Source organism: Balearica regulorum, chromosome 2 (genome assembly GCF_011004875.1).
Source record: "Balearica regulorum gibbericeps isolate bBalReg1 chromosome 2, bBalReg1.pri, whole genome shotgun sequence".
In the NCBI taxonomy this organism is placed as follows: Eukaryota; Metazoa; Chordata; class Aves; order Gruiformes; family Gruidae; genus Balearica; species Balearica regulorum.
The window spans coordinates 167,539,600-167,560,381 of NC_046185.1; the positions used below are offsets into that span (position 1 = coordinate 167,539,600).

The 20,782-nt window shown below is 52.9% G+C and overlaps 1 protein-coding gene across 6 annotated transcripts in view; it reads left to right on the forward strand.

Annotated features, from left to right (window-relative positions):
• DHX30 (DExH-box helicase 30) overlaps positions 1–17,561 on the forward strand; it is a 37,152-nt gene extending 19,591 nt beyond the window's left edge. For all 6 annotated transcript variants that reach the window (XM_075746931.1, XM_075746929.1, XM_075746930.1 and 3 more), the window contains 16 exons: positions 1,572–1,927; positions 2,684–2,810; positions 3,492–3,641; positions 4,419–4,571; positions 6,085–6,906; positions 8,060–8,138; positions 9,467–9,571; positions 10,677–10,852; positions 11,875–12,081; positions 12,482–12,563; positions 13,047–13,240; positions 13,323–13,482; positions 13,778–13,935; positions 14,352–14,455; positions 14,609–14,748; positions 15,436–17,561. In XM_075746931.1, the coding sequence (XP_075603046.1) occupies positions 1,572–1,927; positions 2,684–2,810; positions 3,492–3,641; positions 4,419–4,571; positions 6,085–6,906; positions 8,060–8,138; positions 9,467–9,571; positions 10,677–10,852; positions 11,875–12,081; positions 12,482–12,563; positions 13,047–13,240; positions 13,323–13,482; positions 13,778–13,935; positions 14,352–14,455; positions 14,609–14,748; positions 15,436–15,671 (3,249 nt within the window). In that variant the 3' untranslated portion in view covers positions 15,672–17,561. The remainder of the gene's footprint in view (positions 1–1,571; positions 1,928–2,683; positions 2,811–3,491; positions 3,642–4,418; positions 4,572–6,084; positions 6,907–8,059; positions 8,139–9,466; positions 9,572–10,676; positions 10,853–11,874; positions 12,082–12,481; positions 12,564–13,046; positions 13,241–13,322; positions 13,483–13,777; positions 13,936–14,351; positions 14,456–14,608; positions 14,749–15,435) is intronic.
• The last annotated feature ends 3,221 nt before the right edge of the window (positions 17,562–20,782 follow it).

Genomic DNA, 20,782 nt, shown 5'->3' on the forward strand with positions numbered 1-20,782 from the left:
GAAATGGTCGATATATGTGCACAGCCGGTATCAAGTACAGTAAAGTTATAAAGGTTGCTGTTTAAGATGTGGTGCTACATAGCAGCTGTCTGAGAACAGGATGCAGTTTTGTCTTCAGCTCTGCCACTGACTGTTGTCTGTAACCTTGAGCAGGTGAGTTGGTTTTTGGTGTTTCACCTGTGGAGTGGGAACAATGATACCTTCCTACTAAGGAGCCTAGAAAAGATGCTGCAGATGCTATAACAATAAGAGCTTTTTGATTTGCTTGTAGATTGAGAAACGTACATTAAGAAATAACTATTTAGTTCTTAAATTAAGCCTTTAGAAGACTAAAACTAGCAGTTTCTTCAGCTGGCCTCTGTGCTTAGGCTCATTTCTTCAATGCTGTGATTAGCAAAACTTGTTTCACTGCCTGACTTTGTTCTGCTTGAAGCATGGTTGATGCTTGTTCAGTTAACATTCACTGGAAATATATTCTTGTACTGTTCACTAGTCAGTGTGCAGCCAACACATTGTTGCTGGCTTTGAGAGCCTGGAAGTTTTCAAAGGAAAAAAATTCCTCCCTACACTTATATTATTTTTCAATGTTAGGAAATGACTAAACTGTATTTTCAGTATAGAACTAAAAAAAAAAACAAAACCAAACCCAAAACCCTGAAACCGTAGATTCAGCATGCAGAGTTTTGAACTCTGATGCTTTGCCAGCTAAACCTGTAACCTAACAGAAGACACTCATGATGATTATAGCTATAGAAATAGCTACAAATGCTGCTTTAAATAAATAGTCATCAGTTCAAGAAAAGCAGTGGTGTCTAATTGGTGCAGAGAGTGTCTGTGAATATAGTGATGCTGAGCACAGCAGCTAACAAAGTGAGTTCTTGCTGTCTTAGGCACTCCTACAGCACAAAATAATACAGCCATGTCTAATATGGGGCCATTGAGGGGCCAAAAGATGTAACTTTTAATTTATTGCAGTGGTCTGGTGAGACATGGCGTGCGTTGCGCTCCCAGATATGTCTGGAGCTTAGTGTAGAGTTCAGTCCTAAATGGAGGTGGTAGGCCAGCAGTAATTAGGAACTCTTCTGTTTCAAAAACTGTTGGGTTAGGGAGGTCTTACTACTGCTTATACAGATAACCGTTCCTGTGAAAGGGAAGGAGATGAACCATCCCCTGAATTCTCATCTTGCATTATCCCAGATGATACTTGTTTAGGCTAGGCTTTCAAAAAGGAGGCATTTTACACTCTGAGGTGGGTTTCAAAACTTCAGAATGCTAAATACAGTTACTAGTTTGTAGAATACCAATAAGTCTTGGCCCACACTTTCTAACAAGCCATATGATGCTAAGCAATTGTGCTTTCGGGAAGTGAGGTTAGTGAACAGATTCCCTTTCTTAAGAAATAATGACAGGAGGAAAGCTTTATGTTTCTGAAAGTCCCTTTTCTTTCTCTTTCTGTGGGATACGAAGAAATTGTTCCTGCATTTCTCTCCTTTACCAGACGTTTTGGTTTCCTGCAGAGTTACCCATATCTCTGTCTCTACTGCAGCTAATGATGCATTTGTCCCTTGTAGGGCTGGGGTTTGCTGGGCCCCAGAAATGAGCTCTTTGATGCTGCGAAGTACCGGCTTCTCGCCGACCAGCTTGGCTGTCCTGATGAGAGGTGGTGCTCGGAGGGCAAGTGGCGCTCCAAGTCTGGACCTTCTCTTGCCGACTTGTCAACATGCTGGCGACGGATGGAGCCGGACGATTCCATCCAGCCCATGGAACAGGGCAGGATGCCTAAAGCAATGAGGAGAGAAGAGCTGGAGGAAGGGGAACTGGAGGAAGGGGAACTGGAGGAAGGAGAGCTGGAAGAAGAAGCAATCGATGTTTCTGATTATCTACCTATGGCGCATCAGGACGCTCGCACCCCAGGCAGAGATGCAAGGTACATCTGCCCTGATAGCTGCTAATCCAGGGCAGTGAAGGAGAGGGGCTTTTCTTTGTAGCTGCTGCACGGGTGCAGTTCCTCACAGCTGAGCTGCAGCTTCCCCTGTTGCTGGTGTGGCCTGTAGATGGGCCGAACACTGCCTGCTGTACCCCACTGCAGCAGTGGGGGCAGCCTGATCCTGTACCTGGCTGTCATCACAAGGGAATGCACAGGCATCTTCTCTGCAGCCTTGCCCTTTGGGTAGGCTGCCTTTGTTACCTGCCTTTCTTGTTCTTCTGTGCCTAAAGATGTTTCTGTTCCCAGAAATCGTCCATATGCAGCTAAACCTTTTTTTGACCACCCTTGTTTTGAGGGCAAATTAAATCTGTTCCTTTTAATCACCAGGGTTGCTTGTTTGACCTCATATTGTATGAGGACAACAGGAGTAAGATCAGTAAGGACCTGGTGGTGGTTGTTTTTAGGGATGTTATTTGGATTCAGAAATATTTATTTATTAAATATGTTGCTGCTGTCTGGTTTGTAGTGCTAGTGTAAAGGTTTGATTGCTTTTTAGCAGGTGGCTTTACTGGGCTGGATGATTGTTCTGTGACGGACAAATTTTTAGTAGCAAGATACAGCTTAATTTTTGTCACGTGAAGAGTCATCTGTGCTTTTAACTACTCAGTTTCAGACCTCAGTAGCAGACCTGAAGTGAGGTAGGTCTGAGCACAGAGTGGATATTTGTATATCAAACTGTTCTCACCTTCCATCTAGCCGAGGAGGGAGTTCCATTGAAATGACAGATGACAACACTGCCATCCGTGCCCTGACGCAGTTCCCACTTCCCAAAAATCTCCTGGCCCAAGTGATTCAGATTGCAACCTCTTCCTCCACAGTCAAGGTAAGCTGCTCTTTGACCTCTGCCAGGGATGAAGCTCAAAGACTGGAATCACTTTGGGTGCTTTTTTGGGGCAGCTGAGAACTGAGGAGAGAAGTGAAGTTAAAACTAGGCCTAGAAAAATCAGCCTGAAGAGTAAGGAAAAGACTTTGTGGTGAGAACTGAGGAAAAGTCGTAATAGAAGCACTAGGAATGTTGTTACTTGAGGCCAGGGCAGTAGAGGAGCTGCTGTCTGAATGAAGGAGAATATTTTCTAAGGCGATAGCTTTGCATTTCCCCATATATCTGCAACAAACACAAGTTTGCGTTACTCAGAGCAATGTGTAATTTCTGTGCTGACAGAATCTTTCCACAACTCAATCCTTGCCAGTATCCGGTGATCCTCCTCCTCAGTATGTGTCACCCACCTCCTTTCCAGACCTTAGCAAAACAGTAGCTGCGCTCCACCCCGCAGGCTCTGAGCGATGTTCTTCACACGGCTCTGCTCTCACTTCTTATCCAGTGCCTTGCCAGCTGGGGGAGCGGAATTCAATGCACTAAACCTGTTCTAGTACACTGTTGAAAAATAAAAACCAAACCAATTTAAGCTCTGCTTAGAAACATTGGGGTGTATTTGAAATGCCTGCCTAGTTATGTAAGCTTTTAACACCTCCCCAAATCTGATGTTGTTTACATGTCTTTTAGGAATACATGCAGTTCCGTACAGTAGGCACCAAGACCAAGATCTGCAAGCTCACGCTCCGTTGGCCCTGTCCAATGACTTTTGCTGCCAAGGGCCGTCGCAAGGTGGAGGCAGAAAACAAAGCAGCAGCATTGGCCTGTCAGAAGCTTAAGGTAAGAGCACATGACTCCTGCATCCCACGTCGAACGTGTCGATGGAGAGACGCTCCTTGCACCTCACTTACCGTATTTGAGCCTAATGAGGTGGTGCCTGAAACTTACTGATCTCTGACTTCGTGCTTAATAAATGTGTATTTCTGAACCTTAGGATTCGGTCCAAACTGCTGTTGTGCCCCACTAGTGTCTAATTTGTGATGATCCCTTTAAGGCTGTTGTGCTTCTTTTGAGCCCTCAACAAAGTGGCGTGTAGGGGTCACCCTGGAAGCGTCAGCCTGTTCTCTTGGCCACCTCGCTGCTGCCTACTGAGACAGGCTATCTTCCCATTCTTGTAGGTGGGCTAACCCAGACGTTGCTGCAATAGTTTTGCTGCAAGACTCTAAAGTCAACAGAGGGGAAGTCTAAGAAAATAGTGTAGGACTTATTATTGAATTGCCACAATGTACCAGAACCATAGTAAGAGAGTTAACAGCCCTTGCCGGTTTTTGTTAGATATAATTCTGGCTGCTGTTTCTCTGGTGGGTCTGTTTAACTCCTTCTTGTGAACCTTTTGTTGGGGGCAGGTAGTACCTGGCTCCAGTGTGTCTGTTTCAGCAGAATTGAGATGGGATCATGGCTTGTTTCTTGCTGTGGCAAAAGCAGGAAGCGTAGAGTTTGGGATATGGGGTAAGGAGTTAGCCCATCCAAACACGTAGGACCCGTGTGCTCTATGTACCAGCACTTTGTATGCAGCTGTCTTGTGCCTGACAGTGGTGTTTGCCTCTTCCTCTGCAGAGCCTTGGCTTGGTGGACAAAAACAACAACCCCCTCAGCCATGCTATGTACAACATGACTTCACTCCGGGAGCTTGGTGAGAACCAGAGGAAGCCCTGCCACATCAAAGTCCCCGAAGCAACTCTGCGCAAGATTGAGAACTATCTGAATCATGTAAGGCTTGCTCAGCTGTCTGAGAATCGCCTTTGGCTGGTCCCATTTAACTTCAGGAATTGCACATGGGTTGAAAGTTTCATGTCAAAATGTTGAGGGAGTTCGTGGCTTGATAGTTGCCAGGAAAAACTGATCTGTCTCTGCTGACCTTTGGGGAACGGAGACCCTTCCTGAGCAGGGGGCCTTCTCTGTACGTGTCTGTGACATTTCTCTGCATTATTGGGCTTTCGGGGTGTTAGGGAGTGCAGTTTTGGCTTGCTTTCAACTCCTTTCTAGCCTTAGGAATGCTGCCTTGTGCAGGTGTTGGTTCCATTGAACTGGCTGTGCCTCGCAGCTTTACGAGGACCAGGTGCCGGTATTTTTATGTTTCCCTCAGGGGGGTGTGTGGGGGCGGTGGGGGGTGTGTGTGGGGGTGTGTCTCTCACAGTATTGTGAGTTAGTGGTGGGTGCAGGTCCCCAGGCACCTGTGGGAGCCAAAGCAGTGCCAAGACAGAGTTCCTTAGGAGCATTCACTGTCGAAGCAGGAGTTCGTGCTAAGGTTAGAGGAAGTTGAGCATAGCTCAGGTACAAATGCACGTAGCTTATTGAAGTAATTGAAAATAATGCCCATGTTTGGAAGTTGGCAAGTCACTGATGCAGTGCTCTTGGGCCTGAACAATAGAGATCTAAGGCGATCTTTACAGTATTTCACAGATACTGTAACGTAAACGAAGCAGTAGTGAATGTCCTGGAGAGCCAAGCCTGTGCCGAAGGCAGCAGCTGCCTCTGAATGACCTGCTGTGAGTGGCTGAACTGTAAGGGCTAGAGGAGTTAGAAAAACAGCAGCATCTCCAACGGACTTGGTCTGCCTCCCGTGCTTACACGAACATGAGCTGTCACACCGTGCCTGGAAGACTTGGCTTTGCGACTCTGAATAAGGCTGAATCCGAAAGTACTGATTTGTAGCTGAACTTTTAATCCTGTGAACATCTGGGCCAATGCTTTGATTTGTGTTGTAGATGGTTCCTGACCCGTTGTTGCTCCTTTTAGTTCTTCCTGTGGGATGTGGCACTTCTGTTTTTTCTTTTGCCAGGATAGAATATTTCTGGTTTAGCTGAATGCTTATGTTTTGTGCAAGTTACGTGTCTGGGCTTCCTGAGGGAGAGAAGGGTGGTGGTGTAACTTGATAGTTTCCAAACGTTGTTTTTGAGGGGCCGTTGCATCACCCACATGCAGTGGAGCCTCTGACTTGGAGAGCTTAAGTTACCGGTTTGTGCCTGTCAGTTCAGGCACCAGTGCTAATACCCCTCTGAAAAATAGGGGACGCAATGAGGAAAATGCAGGGAGCTGCCAAAGTTAATTCTCACTTTAACTAACCTCAATTCAGAATATAAGTGGCTGAGTTTCCTGAAGTCTGAAGAGACTTTGGCAAAGCCAGTCTGGCTGAGCCTGTTCCAGGCACTCTTTTCTTTCTGTCCTTCTCGGGACCGGTACTAATCTTTTTGTCCCTGCCAACTTTCTCCATCTCTCCCAGTATCCAGTGGACATCAGGGAATCCAGGCCCCGGATTGCTGATGACATGATGAACCTGAGCAAAGAATCTGGTGCGATAAGTGATGCAATCACAGGGAAGACATATATACCCATGTTGGAAGCAGAGGAAGTGCGCCTTAGCCAGAATCTCCTGGCCCTCTGGAAAAGGAGAGGATCCTCGTGGCAGGAGAGCCACCCGCTGCCAGTTGATCCTCACAAGGACACCATCCTATCAGCCATTGAGCAGAACCCTGTAGTGGTAATAGCAGGAGACACAGGCTGTGGGAAGACCACAAGGATCCCTCAGCTCCTGCTGGAACACTACATCCTGGAGGGACGTGGCGCCCGCTGCAACGTGGTGATCACTCAACCAAGGAGGATCAGCGCCATCTCAGTCGCCCAGCGCGTGGCACAAGAGTTGGGTCCCAACATGAGGAAGAACGTGGGCTACCAGGTGCGACTGGAGAGCAAGCCACCTGCCAGGGGAGGAGCCCTGCTCTTCTGCACCGTGGGTATCCTGCTGCGCAAGCTGCAGGGGAACCCCAGCCTGGAGGGCGTCAGCCACGTCGTGGTCGATGAGGTCCATGAGCGAGATGTCAACACTGATTTCCTGCTCATCCTGCTGAAAGGCATTCAGAAGCTCAACCCTGACCTGCGCCTGGTCTTAATGAGTGCCACGGGAGACAATCAGCGTTTCTCGCACTACTTTGGGGATTGCCCTGTGGTCAAGGTGCCAGGTTTCATGTACCCGGTTAAGGAGTACTATCTGGAGGAGATCTTGGCCAAGCTGGGCCGGCACCGACACCGGCACTATGAGATCAAGGTGGGTATGCAGCATGGCGTTTGAGCCGTTTCCCTTGGATGAGGCACTGACTTCTGGCATATCAGCAGGGGGAGGTTTGGGCCTGGAACTGGTCCCTCTTTCCTGGGGTCGTTGGACAGTGTTTGCTTAGCTTTAATTCCACGTCAACCCTCGTGAGGTAAAGTCAGCTTAGTTGAATTCCAGAGTATTTTGATTAAATTATGGGTAAAGGTGACTTCAGATTTGGGTCTGAGTTACTTTTGTCCCTCTTTAATGTGAACTTTATGTTTGAGTAAGCTAACAGGTCGTTGTACTTGTGTGTATATGTACACAGATGCAGAATCGAATGTCTGCATGCTCTGTGCAACCCTAGTCCGAGACTACGGCGGTTACGCCTTACAGCGGTCTGTTACCTAAGTGCTCACCGTCCTGCATGAGCAAATTCCCTGATTGCTGCTGTTTGCAACTAGTCTTACTGTTCCTCTGGAAAACGCCCTCCAGATGCGTACTCTTTGCTGTGGGTAATCTTCAGTTGTGGGTCGTGGAGTCACAGAGTTGTTGAGGTTGGCAGAGACCTCTAGAGATCATCTAGCTCAGCCTGCTGAACTAGAAGCTGTCAGCCCGCTTCTCCAGCCTGTAGAGGTCCCTCCCAGTTCTGTATCATCAGCGGACTTGCTGAAGAGGGTGTCCCGTTGCCTTCAGGGTTTCTGTTGTGGCTGGGATTTATTTTTACCTGTGCCTTCTAAGCTGCCATGATATGTATGTTCCAAATTACTGAGAGATATAAAAGCTGCTGCTCTGCACTTGGTGGATTTGAAGTGCCAGGTGCACATGGCACAGTTTTTTGTACCCCCAAAATGTCATGTTAATTTTTGTTACTTGTTAGGTGCTGCTCAGTAGAGGTACACAAATCTCAGCTTCCAAGTCTGGAGAACGGGAAAGGGACTGTGCGTTCTCACTGCGCAGCAGAGGAAACTGGCAGCAGTTGTGACCAGAGCAGGTTCCAGATGGAGCCGAAACCAGGCTCCTGAGGTTCCTGGCTCCTAGTCTTGGGCAGGCTGTCCAAGTACAGACATTTGCTCTCTCCAGAAGATGCTCTTGGAGGCTGTGTGCCTTTCTGTTGTCTGCTAGATTGCTGCTCACTTACCTGCATGTGTCCTCCTGTTTTATCCAGCAATCGGATGATGAATGTGTCCTTGATCTTGATCTGATCACCGACCTTGTACTCCAGATTGATGCCCATGGAGAACCAGGTAGGTTCTGCCTTGCCCCGTTGCTCTTTCCTTTTGCTGGGCAGCGGGTGTGGAAAGTGAACTCTGCAGAGCTCAGACCCTGTGCAGAGAAAACATGACGCTGAGCTGACTTCTGCAAGGCCACCTTGAATTCCTGTTTGACTGAGTGGTCTCAAGCAGCGTGGCGTGAGCTAATTCCGAGTCTTTGGCTACAACAGCATCGGAGTCCTCAGTGTCCCAGTCTTAGTGTCCTGAGATGCAGCTGTTCCTGGGGTGAAGGGAAGACTTGTCTGTGCTCCAGCATTTGCAACCTTATGCTGCACAACTCAGTTATTTTTCTGGGGAGAGCCATCCCTGTTAAATATCTTTGCCTGGGAGGCAATGTTTTTGCGAAGAAGGCAGGACTCTCCGCTGGCTTCTAAGGGTTTTAAGTATTTCAAAGCTAGTAGAAGGTATTCACTCTCAAACTACAGGCAGCCTGGTCTTGTGGTTTAACCCAGCAGGTAGCTAAAACAACCACACAGCTGTTTGCTCACTTCCCCCCCCAGCCATACCCAGTGGGATGGGGGAAAGAATCAAAAAGAAAAAGGTAAAACTCATGGGTTGAGATAAAGACAGTTTGTAGAAATGAAGACAAATAATCATAAAAGAATACAGAAAATGAGTGATCAACAATGCAGTTGCTCACCACCCCTTGACCAATGCCCAGTCCGTCCCCAGGCAGCAGCACCTGGCCTGCTTCCCCCCGGTTTATATACTGAGGGTGACATTGTATGGTATGGAATATCCCTTTGGCCGGCTGTTCAGGCTGTGTCCTCCCAGCTCCTTGGGTGCCCCCAGCCTTCTCGTTGGCAGGCCAGTATGAGAAGCTGAAAATTCTTTGATTGCTTGGCAACAACTAAAATACTAGTGTGTTATCAATGTTATTCTCATCCTAAATCCAAAGCACAGCACTATATCCGCTGCTACTAAGAAAATTAACTCTGAGCTGAAACCAGGACACCTGGTTTCTTTCTGGCTTCAAAACCTTGCCCATAGGAGCTCGCAGAAGCAGATACAGCATAGCAGGTATGAAGTCTAGACAAAGGTTCCCCTGGGTCTGACTTCTCATAATGGCTGTACTTGTCATTTGTTCATGATAAATATGATGCAGGTTTCCTTAGAGATGAGCTGGCAGGGGACATCACAGACCAGGGCCCTACTTTTCTTTGGGCTCTTGGGCTAAAGGTTGCTGTGGACTTGGGGAAATAATGGGCGTCCCTTCTGTGCAGCAGAAGTTTCTGTGTCTCCAGCTGGGGAAAAGTGCTTGGATTTCTAGGTCGCTTTTCTTAACTCTTGCTCTATTTCAGGTGGGATCCTCTGCTTCCTCCCTGGTTGGCAGGAAATCAAAGGAGTGCAGCAGCGCCTGCTAGAGATGCTCGGATCTCAGAACAGCCGGTACCTCGTCTTACCAGGTGAGATGGCAGTGCCAGACCTTTTCTCCCCAGGATTCAGGAGAACAGATAGGCCAAATGACTTGATGAGCCTTTCAGCTGTTGCACTCTGATACGGAGCAAGCTTGTGTGCTCTGATATATGTTCTGCTTGTCTAATTGTGCATGTTGAGCACAAATAACTCCTAGCAGAAGCCATCCAAACCTGTAAGTGATCAAAGAAACTGGCTTCCTCTCTGCCTCCAGCAATTCAGAATTAGGCAAAGAGGAAATGGCCAAATCCTGCATTGCTGTAGCTGCATCCTGAGCCTACGTAGAAAAGATCTTCAGGACCTGTTTTGTGGGATGGAGATGTACCCTGTAGCTCAGCTTTGGTTAGTGAATTTAATGTTCTGTGTCCCAGGAGGGAAATTTATAACCAAAGCCAGTATTCCTCTGCAAGGCTGTAGGATTTTTGGGGTTGGTTGGTTTGGCATTTTTTGTTTGTTTTTTAATGGTCCTCCCTATTTAATTTCAAATAAGGCCAGCCAGGAGCGCAATTTTGAGTGGCTCAGTTGCTAATAAATGCAGGTGTTCTTTTGTGAAAACTGCGTGTTCTTGCGCTCCCCTGCTGTTCTGTGCTGTTGCTGAGAATTTCTCTGCATCGCTGATGTGTAAGAGGGCAAATATGTGATATAAAAGAGTTACAGGCCCTTGCCGATAACCACTTTTGACCAAGCGGAACCAAATGAGGATGAGGATACCTCATTCCCTTGCCCTTTTGAAAAGGGAGAGCTGGAGAAGTGGACAGTGGAAGGGAGTGGGACTTCTGCCTGGGGCCCAGGGGTGTTCTGGTGGTGCCGTTAGCCTCTCTGGGATGGGAGGTGATCAGAGCTCCTGCTGATGTGAGCCATAGGTTGAAGCAATTGAAATGAGGCCTTCACAGACCTTGTGTGGAAGATTTCTCCTGGGGTCTGGCTGGCAGGAAACTGCTGACAGTGAACGTTGACAAGTGGTGTCCCCATTTCTGTCCCCCTTTTCTGGCAGCGGGAGGTGATGGTACAAGAAGGCTGAGAATCTCTGCCCACCCTGGCCTTGCACTGCAAAGCAGCTCAGCAGGGCAGGACTGACAGGTTTTTATCTCCTAGTGCACTCCAACATCCCCATGATGGACCAGCAAAACATCTTCCAGCGGCCTCCACCCGGTGTCAGGAAGATTGTCCTGGCCACCAACATCGCTGAGACCTCCATCACCATCAACGACATTGTCCACGTGGTGGACAGTGGCACGCACAAGGAGGAACGCTACGACCTAAAGACCAAGGTACGGATGCTTTCTTGCCCCTAAGTGCATTTGAGACATACTGGAGCTATGGAGGTTTTGAGAGCGACATTTGAGATGTCACTAACGGGGTGATAGAGCTGCTTCCCATCTGGCCCTTGGGGCACTGGGTTTGGGTACCGAGTGTCTGACCCGTCGTTCAGGGAGTGTTTGCCTTTACTAAGCTCCCTGCCAGGCTCCCCATCGACTTCAGCTGAACAGACAAAAGTCTGGTGTCTTCAAAGAAATTTAAGGCAAATCCTGCTCCCTTCCCATCTCTGTTACACCATCTAACATCTGTAGCTTTTCCATTTGCTTTCTGCTTTTTTTTTTTTCTATGATTTCATCATAAACTGCTCTTGTTTGAAGCTCTCTTGATGCCAATGCCATGGCTTGTTAGTCAGCGTTAAGGGGGAGGGAGGTTACACTGCTCTCGGGCTGTTTCTGGTGGTGTTGGGCCCTGCCAAGGCTCTTGTGCCTGTACTTTCATAACCACGTGAAGGCAGCCGTGCCGCTGTTACCCTTGGGAGAAGGGATTCTGGCTATACACTGCTGCCCCTTCCCCTCCCTGTGCTGGAACCTCTTCTTACAGGGCCGGGTGGCGATTCACACCTTGGAACAGTTCTAGCTTAAACCCAACCCTTCTAGATTTGCCCCGTTTTAACCCAGTTCGTCTCACAATGCCAGCATGCCGCAGGACTGGTGGGGGGGGACCCCCCATGGCTGGCAGCTCCCAGCAGGATGGGGGGTGGTCCCTGGGGAGCACCGTGACGCGGAGCCAGGGCAGGTGGCCAGCAGATGGCATCAGGGTCTCATCCCTGCACTGAGCGGCTCGGGCCTTTGCACCGCTGCCTGCTAGACACCGGCGTTGCAGGATGCAGGAGAGTGGGGAAGGCTTTCCTTGCACTTGGGCAGGGCACGATCGGTCGTGAGGAGTCTTGGAGGTCTGTGGACTGGATGGAAGGCTGCGTTGAAACAGGACAGAGCGCCGTGAGAGTGTTCATACCTAATCCTCCTTCTCCTAGGTGTCCTGCCTGGAAACGGTGTGGGTGTCCAAGTCAAACGTGGTGCAGAGGCGAGGGCGTGCTGGCCGCTGTCAGTCGGGATTTGCCTATCACCTCTTCCCTCGCAGCCGCCTGGACAAGATGCCAACTTACCAGGTTCCAGAGATCCTACGCACCCCACTGGAGAACCTGGTGGTTCAGGCCAAGATCCACATGCCGGAGAAAACAGTAAGCACAGCACATGCGATACTGCAGCTGACTGAACCGGCAGGATGCGGCCTGCCTGGTGCCAGTTCCAGAGATGTGACAGGACTGCAAACATGAGTAGGAAAAACCCAAGATGCTGATGGCTTTTGTTCTTGCTTTCCTAAATGCAGTGCTGTCTAGGGAAGTTAAGACCAGGAAATGCATACATTACTTAAATTACAGAGTATGTCTAAAAGACTCAGGAGGAATGGCGAGGGCTGAGCTCATATCCCTGTAGGCAAACAGAGGGAACCGTGTTGCAGTCTGGGGCCCTGGAGCAGGGCAGTGGGCTCCTGAGGGCTCTCCCACACTCCTGTATGGGAAACATGCCCTTTTTATTTTTTTTTTTTTTTCTTTTTCCCTTCCTCCCGCTGTGTTGCAGGCAGTTGAATTTCTCTCCAAGGCTCTGGACAGCCCTGACATCAAAGCTGTGGATGAAGCAGTGATCTTGCTGCAGGAGATCGGTGAGCTAATGCTGTGTCCTGCTGTGGGTGTGACGGAAACATGGGAAGTGGGAGTTGGCACGGGATCCTGTGGGACAGACTGGGCAGGATTGTCCCTAGGTAGGGATGGCAGCTGAGTGGGACTTCCCAAACCGCACACCTTGCGGTGCTATTTTATTTGCTCAAGAAGTGGGGAGAACTTCCCAAGGTTAAAAAAAAAAAGCAGGGGGATGATAGAGGAAGAAGGAAAGTTGTGATCTGGAGTTCACAGCTGGGGTCTCGCTGATTGTCATCTGGCTGCTACAGCCTTTTCTTTGGCCCCGTTAGACCTGGGAGGTTCTGGGTGCTTACTGCGGGCACCTGTGCAGTGCCTCTTCTGGAGGTTAGACCAAATCCTTCCAGCCTGGTAGGCAGGTTCTCCTGGCACCTCCCCGAAGCCACTGGCCACCGCTTTGGCCCCGCTCAGAGCTGATGGATGCGCCCTCATGGGCGGCTCTGTTGCAGGAGTGCTGGACCAGCGAGAAGCCCTCACCACTTTGGGCAAACGCCTTGCCCAGATCTCCACAGATCCACGGCTGGCAAAGGCCATTGTCTTGGCATCCATTTACCGTTGCCTCCACCCTCTGCTCGTCATCGTTTCCTGCCTCACCCGGGACCCCTTCAGCAGCAGCCTGCAAAATCGTGCAGAGGTGGACAAGGTGAGGAGCCCCTCTCAGAGGAAGGCAGAAAGAAGGCAGGGAAGGGGCTGCCGCTTGGCTGACACGTATGTCCGTCTCCCAGGCCAAGGCTGTTCTGAGCCGGGAGAGCGGGAGCGATCACCTCGCGTTTGTCAGAGCTGTGGCAGGCTGGGAGGAGGTGCTGAGGCGCAGAGACAGTCGCGCCAGGGATAACTACCTGCAGGACTATTACCTGTACGGCCCCAGCCTTCGCTTCATCAATGGTGAGTCCCAGAGGCCTCCTCCTCCCCTCTGTCCCCTGAAGAGGCTGAAGCACTGGTGAAGAACATGGGGCAGAAATGGGGTAGGACTGGGCAGAAGACTGCTGGTGTGGGCACAGGTTCTGGCTTTGGCACTTAGGAGTGCCCGGGAGACCACGGGCAGGATGGGTCTCCTGTCCTAGCACGGAGGCCGAGCCTCCAGGGCCAGAGCTGGTGCTGCCCTGCTGAGGTCATTTCGTTCACGGTGGGGTGAAGGAGAGGGTGAATCTCACTTGCTGGGGCTGTCTCCTCCCTGTAGGCCTTGTCAAGCAGTTCTCTGAGAACCTCTACGAAGCCTTCCTGGTGTCATCCCCATCTGACTGTACCATGCCCTCATCCGTATGTAACCAGTACAGTGAAGAGGAAGAACTGGTCAAGGGAGTCCTCATGGCTGGTCTCTACCCCAACCTCATCCAGGTAGCGGCTCCCGGCTCTGCCATCACTCTCCTGCCCTTGCTGGTCACTGCAGGTAGCACGGGGGAGCGTGGAGGTGCCAGAGACGCTCGTGCTCTCTTGGGAACACGTGTCCTAGGCAGGCTGCCTGCTTGTGCCGCTGCCCGCTGCTCCAGCGCTGTCCCCGGATCCCTCGTGAGAAGCGGCCACCCCAGCCTGCACAGGGCCGTGCTTGGGCACTCGTAGCTTGGTCTGGGAGCCGTCGGGGCAGCATCTTCTTCCTCCTGTTAGCTGCCCCTTGCGTTTGGTGACCGCCAGGTCTAGTCACCCCCACATACGTTCTACGCGCGTAGGAGGGAGCTGTGGGGAAAGCCAGGCTGGCTGCCGGTGGGCAGTGCCTGCTGGTTGGGCAGGTGGTGGAGATGCTCTTCTCGTTTCAGGTGAGACAAGGCAAAGTGACCCGTCAAGGGAAGTTCAAACCCAACAGCTATGCCTATCGGACAAAGGCTGGCACCGTTCTGCTCCACAAGTCAACGATCAACAGGTGGGTGACCTGCGTATGTCTGTGGGCACCCCGCCCCACTTCACGGCACCGGCTGGCTGTGCCAAGGACCCTGGCACTGCCTGTGACACGTGTGCCGGTACCAGAGTACAACGCGTCTCTGCCTGTGGTTGACGAAGGTGTTCCCCTGTGCAGGGAGGCATCCAAGCTGTACAGCCGCTGGCTAACATACTTCATGGCGGTGAAGTCCAACGGTGGGGTGTTTGTGCGGGACTCCTCCCAGGTCCACCCGCTGGCCGTGCTGCTCATGACCGACACGGATATCCATGTCCGAGGTGAGTGCTGCCGCAGCCGCAGGGCCGGTGCATCCACCTGCACGTCCCCTTGTGCCACCGCAGGCTGCTCCTGCCGCGCCCGACACCCCGGGCACCCCGCTCCTGCGGTCCGAGGGGCTGCAGGGCGGCTGCCCCTGATGGCTACTATGAGCAGCTCCGCTCCTTCCCTTGGCCAGCTGCCTTCCCCTGCTCCCGAAGCCTCTTGCTTTGGACTGGGCGTTGCTGCAGTGGGGGCCACAAAGGCAACGATTTGTGAGCCGCTCTCGGGTGCAGCTCTCCAGGGAGCCGAGGAAAGCAAGCCAGCGGCGGGCTGAGCGAGCAGGCTTGTGCCTGGAGACTCGTCCCTGGGAGGGAGGAGTTGGGCTGGTCTGCAGCCCCGGCTGGTGGCGGGGGGAGCGAGCCCTTCTCCCCGCGGAGGTGTCGCTTCAGCGCGTGGGGTTTTGGCAGCGCTGCGGTTGGTGACTAGCCCTCGAGCTCAGACGGGCCGTGCAGTCGGTCACCTCCTGTGGGAGACTTTTTTGTGGGAACTATTTGACCCAGTTGAGCCCCCAGACTCTGGGCTAAAATGAGCGTGGGGCAGACCTGAGCTGCCCTGGTACCGGTGGTGGAGAGGGCCGAGCGGCCAGCACAGGCTGGCACGGGTCAGCACCATTCCTGCTTCTCACCTCCTCTCTTCTCCCCACTAAGATGATGGCTGGCGAGCAACAGTCTCCCTGACAGACAGCGATCTCCTGGTGCTGGAGGGAGACTCCTACACCATCCGCCTCCTGCGTGATTTCCGTGTGTCGCTCTCCAAGATGGTGGAGACGTGCCTGTGCTATGAGATGGCAGCCATCCCCGGGGACCTGCACCACCAGCACAGCCAGCTGCTCGACATCCTGGTGGATCTGCTCAAAGGCCCTCCTGGCAGCTTTGGCGCTTAGGCAGAGCTGGAGGATTGTGTGGGGACTTGTAATTTGTATAAAGATGTTCACAAATGTTTATTTAAATAAAGTTCTATTTATCCCTTGTGAAGTCATCTCTCTCCATCCTAGAAGATTAATGTTGTCTGAATCTCCTGCTGTCGGCTCCGTGCATGGTCACCGCATAGGAAGAACCAGCGCAGCACCGCCTGGAATGGACTGGGAGTGCCGACGGACCCTGCCGCCAGCTTTGTGGACACCCGCCGCCTCCGCTCTTAACGGCGTCAGCCCCTGACCTGGACAGCGAGGACGCGGCTGCTGCGGGCCGTCCTCTGCCCCATCCCCACAGGGCCGGGCCGGAGCAGCTCTGGTGCGAGAGCTACTCCTGGCTCAAGAGGAGGACGGACGTCTTGGCTTGCGGCTGTGCCTGCTCCGGGGGCCGGGCAGAGCGTGGATCCGGCAGCTCTGGCGCAGGGGGGGTGAGCGTTGTCGTCTTCTCCCCGCGCCGGCCGCCCTGAGGATGTCGGAGGGGAGGAAGCCCTGAAGGCGCCGGATGGAGGTGACGTTCCCCGCGGGATCTCTGAGCCTCACAGCGGGGCCCTGCCACCCCACAGCGCGAGCGCAGTTGTGGCGTTAATGAGTGTGAGATGTGACTTGTCGTTCCTAATCTGCCTGTACTTTTTGTCCTCTTGCGTTGTTGTTATTATTTTTTCTTTTTTATTTCTTGTTCTCCCTACGTCAAGGAGGCCGGATCCCTGTAATTTGTGCAACACAGGACCTGATTGTAGACGGCAGTCTGCCTGTGAGCGCTTTCTCCTGCGGGAAGCCAGGAGCATAGGCACAAAATTCTTTGTTTTCTATGACCAGGGACCATATTTCTGTGGAAGGAGGATTGTGACAGGCACAGCATTAAATAAGAAACCTGGAGTTTAATCCCAGCTTGGCCTTTGGATTCCCTGTCAAACGAAGACAGCGACCTACCTCACAGGGCTGTTGTGAGGCTTCGTTATTGTTTGTAACGCATGCGAGCCCTCGGGCTGGACACTGCGGGAGAGGAACAAGCACTTCACAGGAGGGTTGTGCCCTGACGGGGCGGGAGCGCTGCAGGGTTGCGAATGGTGCCGCTTTCCCCAGCAGCTGGGCAAAAGGCAGTGACGGGGCCGGGGATCGTTTGTTTTTATTCACCATTTCTTATGCTCTTTGTATCTGAAATCAAGGCGAGGTTTGACCGCGCCAGCCGGGGCGCGCTCGGCCGTGCTCCGCTGGGGCAGGAGGGGGCAGGAACGTGTGAGCTGAGCGCGGGTGCGAGGCCGCGGCTGTTTCTGCGCGTGGGAACGATGGCGAAGGGCTTCTGCCCAGCAGCCTCTGCCCCGCGTTGGGGATGGGAGCTGCCTTCCTCGGGGCCCAGTTGTTCGCTACTAAGATTTAATTTACTCGTCATGGGCTGTAATTAAACAGAGCTGTGCCCTCTGCCATCTGAGCTGATGGACTGGAGCGGGGCTGCGTGGGAGGCTCCAGCGGCTGTGGGCAAAAAGCACAAGGGCCGGGGGCTCGTGGCCGGGGCCGTTTCTGTTGGGCAGCCTCCCGGCCCCGCTCCCGCAGGCGGTGCTGGCCGGGGCCTCGGGTCTGCAGCCCGTGTTCGCTCAGAACTTCTCATCTTCATTTCACTTGCTTGAGGTTGTCACTATTATTTGACCAGTGTTTGTTTCTTTTTGGGCCTGTATAATGGGCAGTATGGTTTTTCCCTTCCAGCAGGTTTAAAAAAAAAAAAAAAAAGAAAAAAAAAAAGACTAAGCTATTGTCTAAATGGTTCAGAACTAGTGTGATATTGGGATACTTCAGTGGCTGTTATGTGATACTGGATCTTTTTACAACATAGATTAAAGACAATAAAAAGGGATAGAGTAGTAACTGCCTCTGTCCTCTTCATTCTTTTTTTCCTATTTATTTTTTTAATGGCTGAGCAAAGTTGCTTGTTGTTTTCTTGCTGCTTTTCCTGGGCCTGGAAGGATGAGCGGCGGTTGCTTCTCCACGGGTGGGGGTGTGACACCGAGGAGCTGTCGGGGCCCGGAGGCACCAGGAGCACCGAGCAGGGGGCCGGGGGGGAACCACTGCGGGCGCCCCAGGGAGGAGAGGAGCCGCCTGCCGCAGCGCTGGGCACAGGGACCTGGGCAAAGCCTCCCTGGGCGGCCAGGGGCTCTGCGGGATGGCTGGTCAGGGAGTTGAATTATACTTTTAAAATTCGCTCATAAGCGTTAAAACCACAAAAATAAGCCAGGGACTTATTTCCCTACAAGCTATTTCCTACCTACCTGATGGGGCTTATACACCAGTGAAACTGTACAGTGAGTGGATATAGGCTTCAAATTCCTCATTTGGGTTTGGCCTCAGGCAGAGGAGTTACGCTGGTCCCGGGCCTGTCATTCGCTGCCGCCCCATGCCAGCCGTAACGGGCAGACCTGCATCCCATTCCTTCTCCATCCTCCGTTTCAAGCGGAGGAGCCCCACCGTACAGAAACCCTGGTTCCCCTTTTCCACACCTTGTTTCTGCTTGCAGTAAGTTGTCAAAGCCTGAACCTTAGAAGATGAACTTAGCGGTTGGTTGTGGAGGGGACAAGAGAGAAAAGCTCCTGAGGTGGTGGTGGCCCCTCGGGACCCCCCGCGTGCCCTGCAGCCGGGTTTGGCCGCTGCTGCAAGAGGGGCCGGGCGCGATGGGCAGAAGGGAGAAACCTCCAGCCACGGTTGTGGGTGGCTCTGCCTGTCCCAGCCCCACTGCTCTGCCCCGGAGCTCCCCCCAGCACCCCCAGGGCTCCCTCCACATGGGTGCTCCAGCCCAGCACCCCCCCCCCCCAGCCCAGAGGAGCAAAGCCAGGGACAGGGGAAGGGTCCTGAGACGGAACAGCTTCACCCTCGGCTTTCTGCCTCTGCCAGCAGAAGGACAGTGGGTGGCTGCTGTGCCATCCCCCCTCCCCGGCTTCCCCCCATCCCCACACAGACTCAGGCCCAAGCTGAGGAGGAACATCTAGAAGCTTTATTTCAACCCTTTACAATAGTAAGAATCACAACATCAAGTCAGGAAATGTTGCTAAGGAGATGACAGTCTTACAGCCCCTCGCAGGAGGGCGCGACAGAAAGGCAGAAGCAAACCGGTATGAATTCGGCCCGAGGCAGGAGGGGCTCTGCCCCGGCCCCCCCAAGCTGCTGTCTCAGGCCTCAGACCCACGCACTAACCCCTGGCCCCAGCCTTCGCCTCCCTCCCGGCACAGCTACAGCACCGGCATTTGCCCCAGCGGCATTGACGGCACCGGCACCCGTCCTTGGGCAGCACCCACCGCCCCAGGGGAGAGGGTGCTGATACAGAATAATCCTATGACATAAAAGAGTAATACGTCACATTTAGAGAACACTTTACACGCTGCTCACGCCTCACAACAGCCCGATGAGGTAAGGAGTATCAACCCCACCTTGCAGATGGGGAAACTGAGGCAGGGAGGTTAAGTGACTTCCCAAGACCATGAAGGGAGCCAAGAGCTGGGATCAGCTCCCCCTCCCAGGTCCTGCACCCCGCCCCCAGCCCTCGTCTCCAGCCCCTCTGCCCTCTCCGTCCACCCGGCCATTTCCCCACTATGGCATTACTCGTTGTACCGATGTTACGGGGTAATCGAAGCTGCAGGCAATGCTCAATGCTGGGGTGGGACGATCACAACGGGTGTGAGACGGGAGTCTCGTGTCTGGTCTCTTACACTAGACACCAGCTGGTGGCCAGCGAGACTCCTGGGAGAGAGGGATTCGAAAGGCAAATGCTTACTCTAGCTGGATTTCAGGCGGTGAGGAGGAAGGAGAGATGGAGCACGCTTTCCGCTGCTGGTTTCCACCCCACCCACAGAGTACCAGGACAGCTTTTGGGTGACATTGCTCCCAAACCTGGGGGCTGCTGGCCTCCCACCAGCTGTGGCTGCTCGAGCTCTTGCAGGAACAGCATTGACCAGCCGTGAACACCTCAGGAGGGGCTCGGCTGGTCCCGCCTTCCACGCGCCGGGAGGACACAGGAGCCCTTGTCACCCCAAGGACATCACTGACATCGAGCTCCTGTCGCTATCCAAGAAAACTAGAAATTCTGCCTAAACGACACAAACACGTGAGGGTCCTACAGCCCCCCTCACATACCGACACTACGTGGGGACAACGGCGAGGGTCAGCATAGAAAACTACATTCAGTTTGCGGTCAGGACTCGGACCCGAGGGGAGGCAAGCGCTCGGGGCAGCCGCAGCTCCCGGCCTCCTGCTCCTGCGGCCTCAAGCCCACAAACTTGGTTACTTGAATGTACTTTGTTTAACAGTATAAAAAGCCCCAAAGTAACTGTATATGCCACTGATATGGAGGGAGATGCCAGGGCGAGCAGCCCGGGCCATGGGGAAGCCGCCTGCCTGCCCAAGCACAGACACCGGCAGCCGGGGAGGGACCCCCCAGCGCCTGCCGGGATGCAGCTCCCACCCTGCTGCCTGCTCTGCTTGCTCACGCTGCGGCAGCTCAGACACCTCCAAGCCAACGCTCACCCTGACCACCAGCTTAGGAAAGGTCTTGCCCGAGGCAGGACCAGGCTCCAGCCGGCCCGAAGCTCACACGCAGCCTGCACACGCCACCCTCTGTGCCCCATCCAGCGCGGACCGAGCCCACCAGCGCCCGACTTCTCCCAGCTCCCCGCAGCCACCCGGCTGCCCTGGCCCCCCCCACCCTCCCCTCTGCCCCACGCTGCCTCCCCCAGCGCAGACTCATGCCAAGCGCAGCTGCAGAGAAAGCCAGGACCCACACGAGGCATCTCAGGAACGTGTACATTCAAGTTGCATCTAAGTCAGACCACAACTCTAATTTTTTTTTTCTTCCCCACAAAGACTGTGCTAGCTCCAGCCCTCGCTCAAGCCAATGGCGACCTCAGCTCCTTCCCCTGCTCTGCCCAGCTGGGCGGGCGCTCAGCCAGCCGGCAGCTTCTCTGCAGTCTTCCTTTAAGGTCTCAGCACTAACCAGCTCACTCCCCTCTCTCCAGAGAGGAAACTAAAGTCATTTTCACCACACACAGCTCTCTTCCCAGGCTAGCAATATGTACAGCCGGTTCCTTAAAATAAAATTAAAA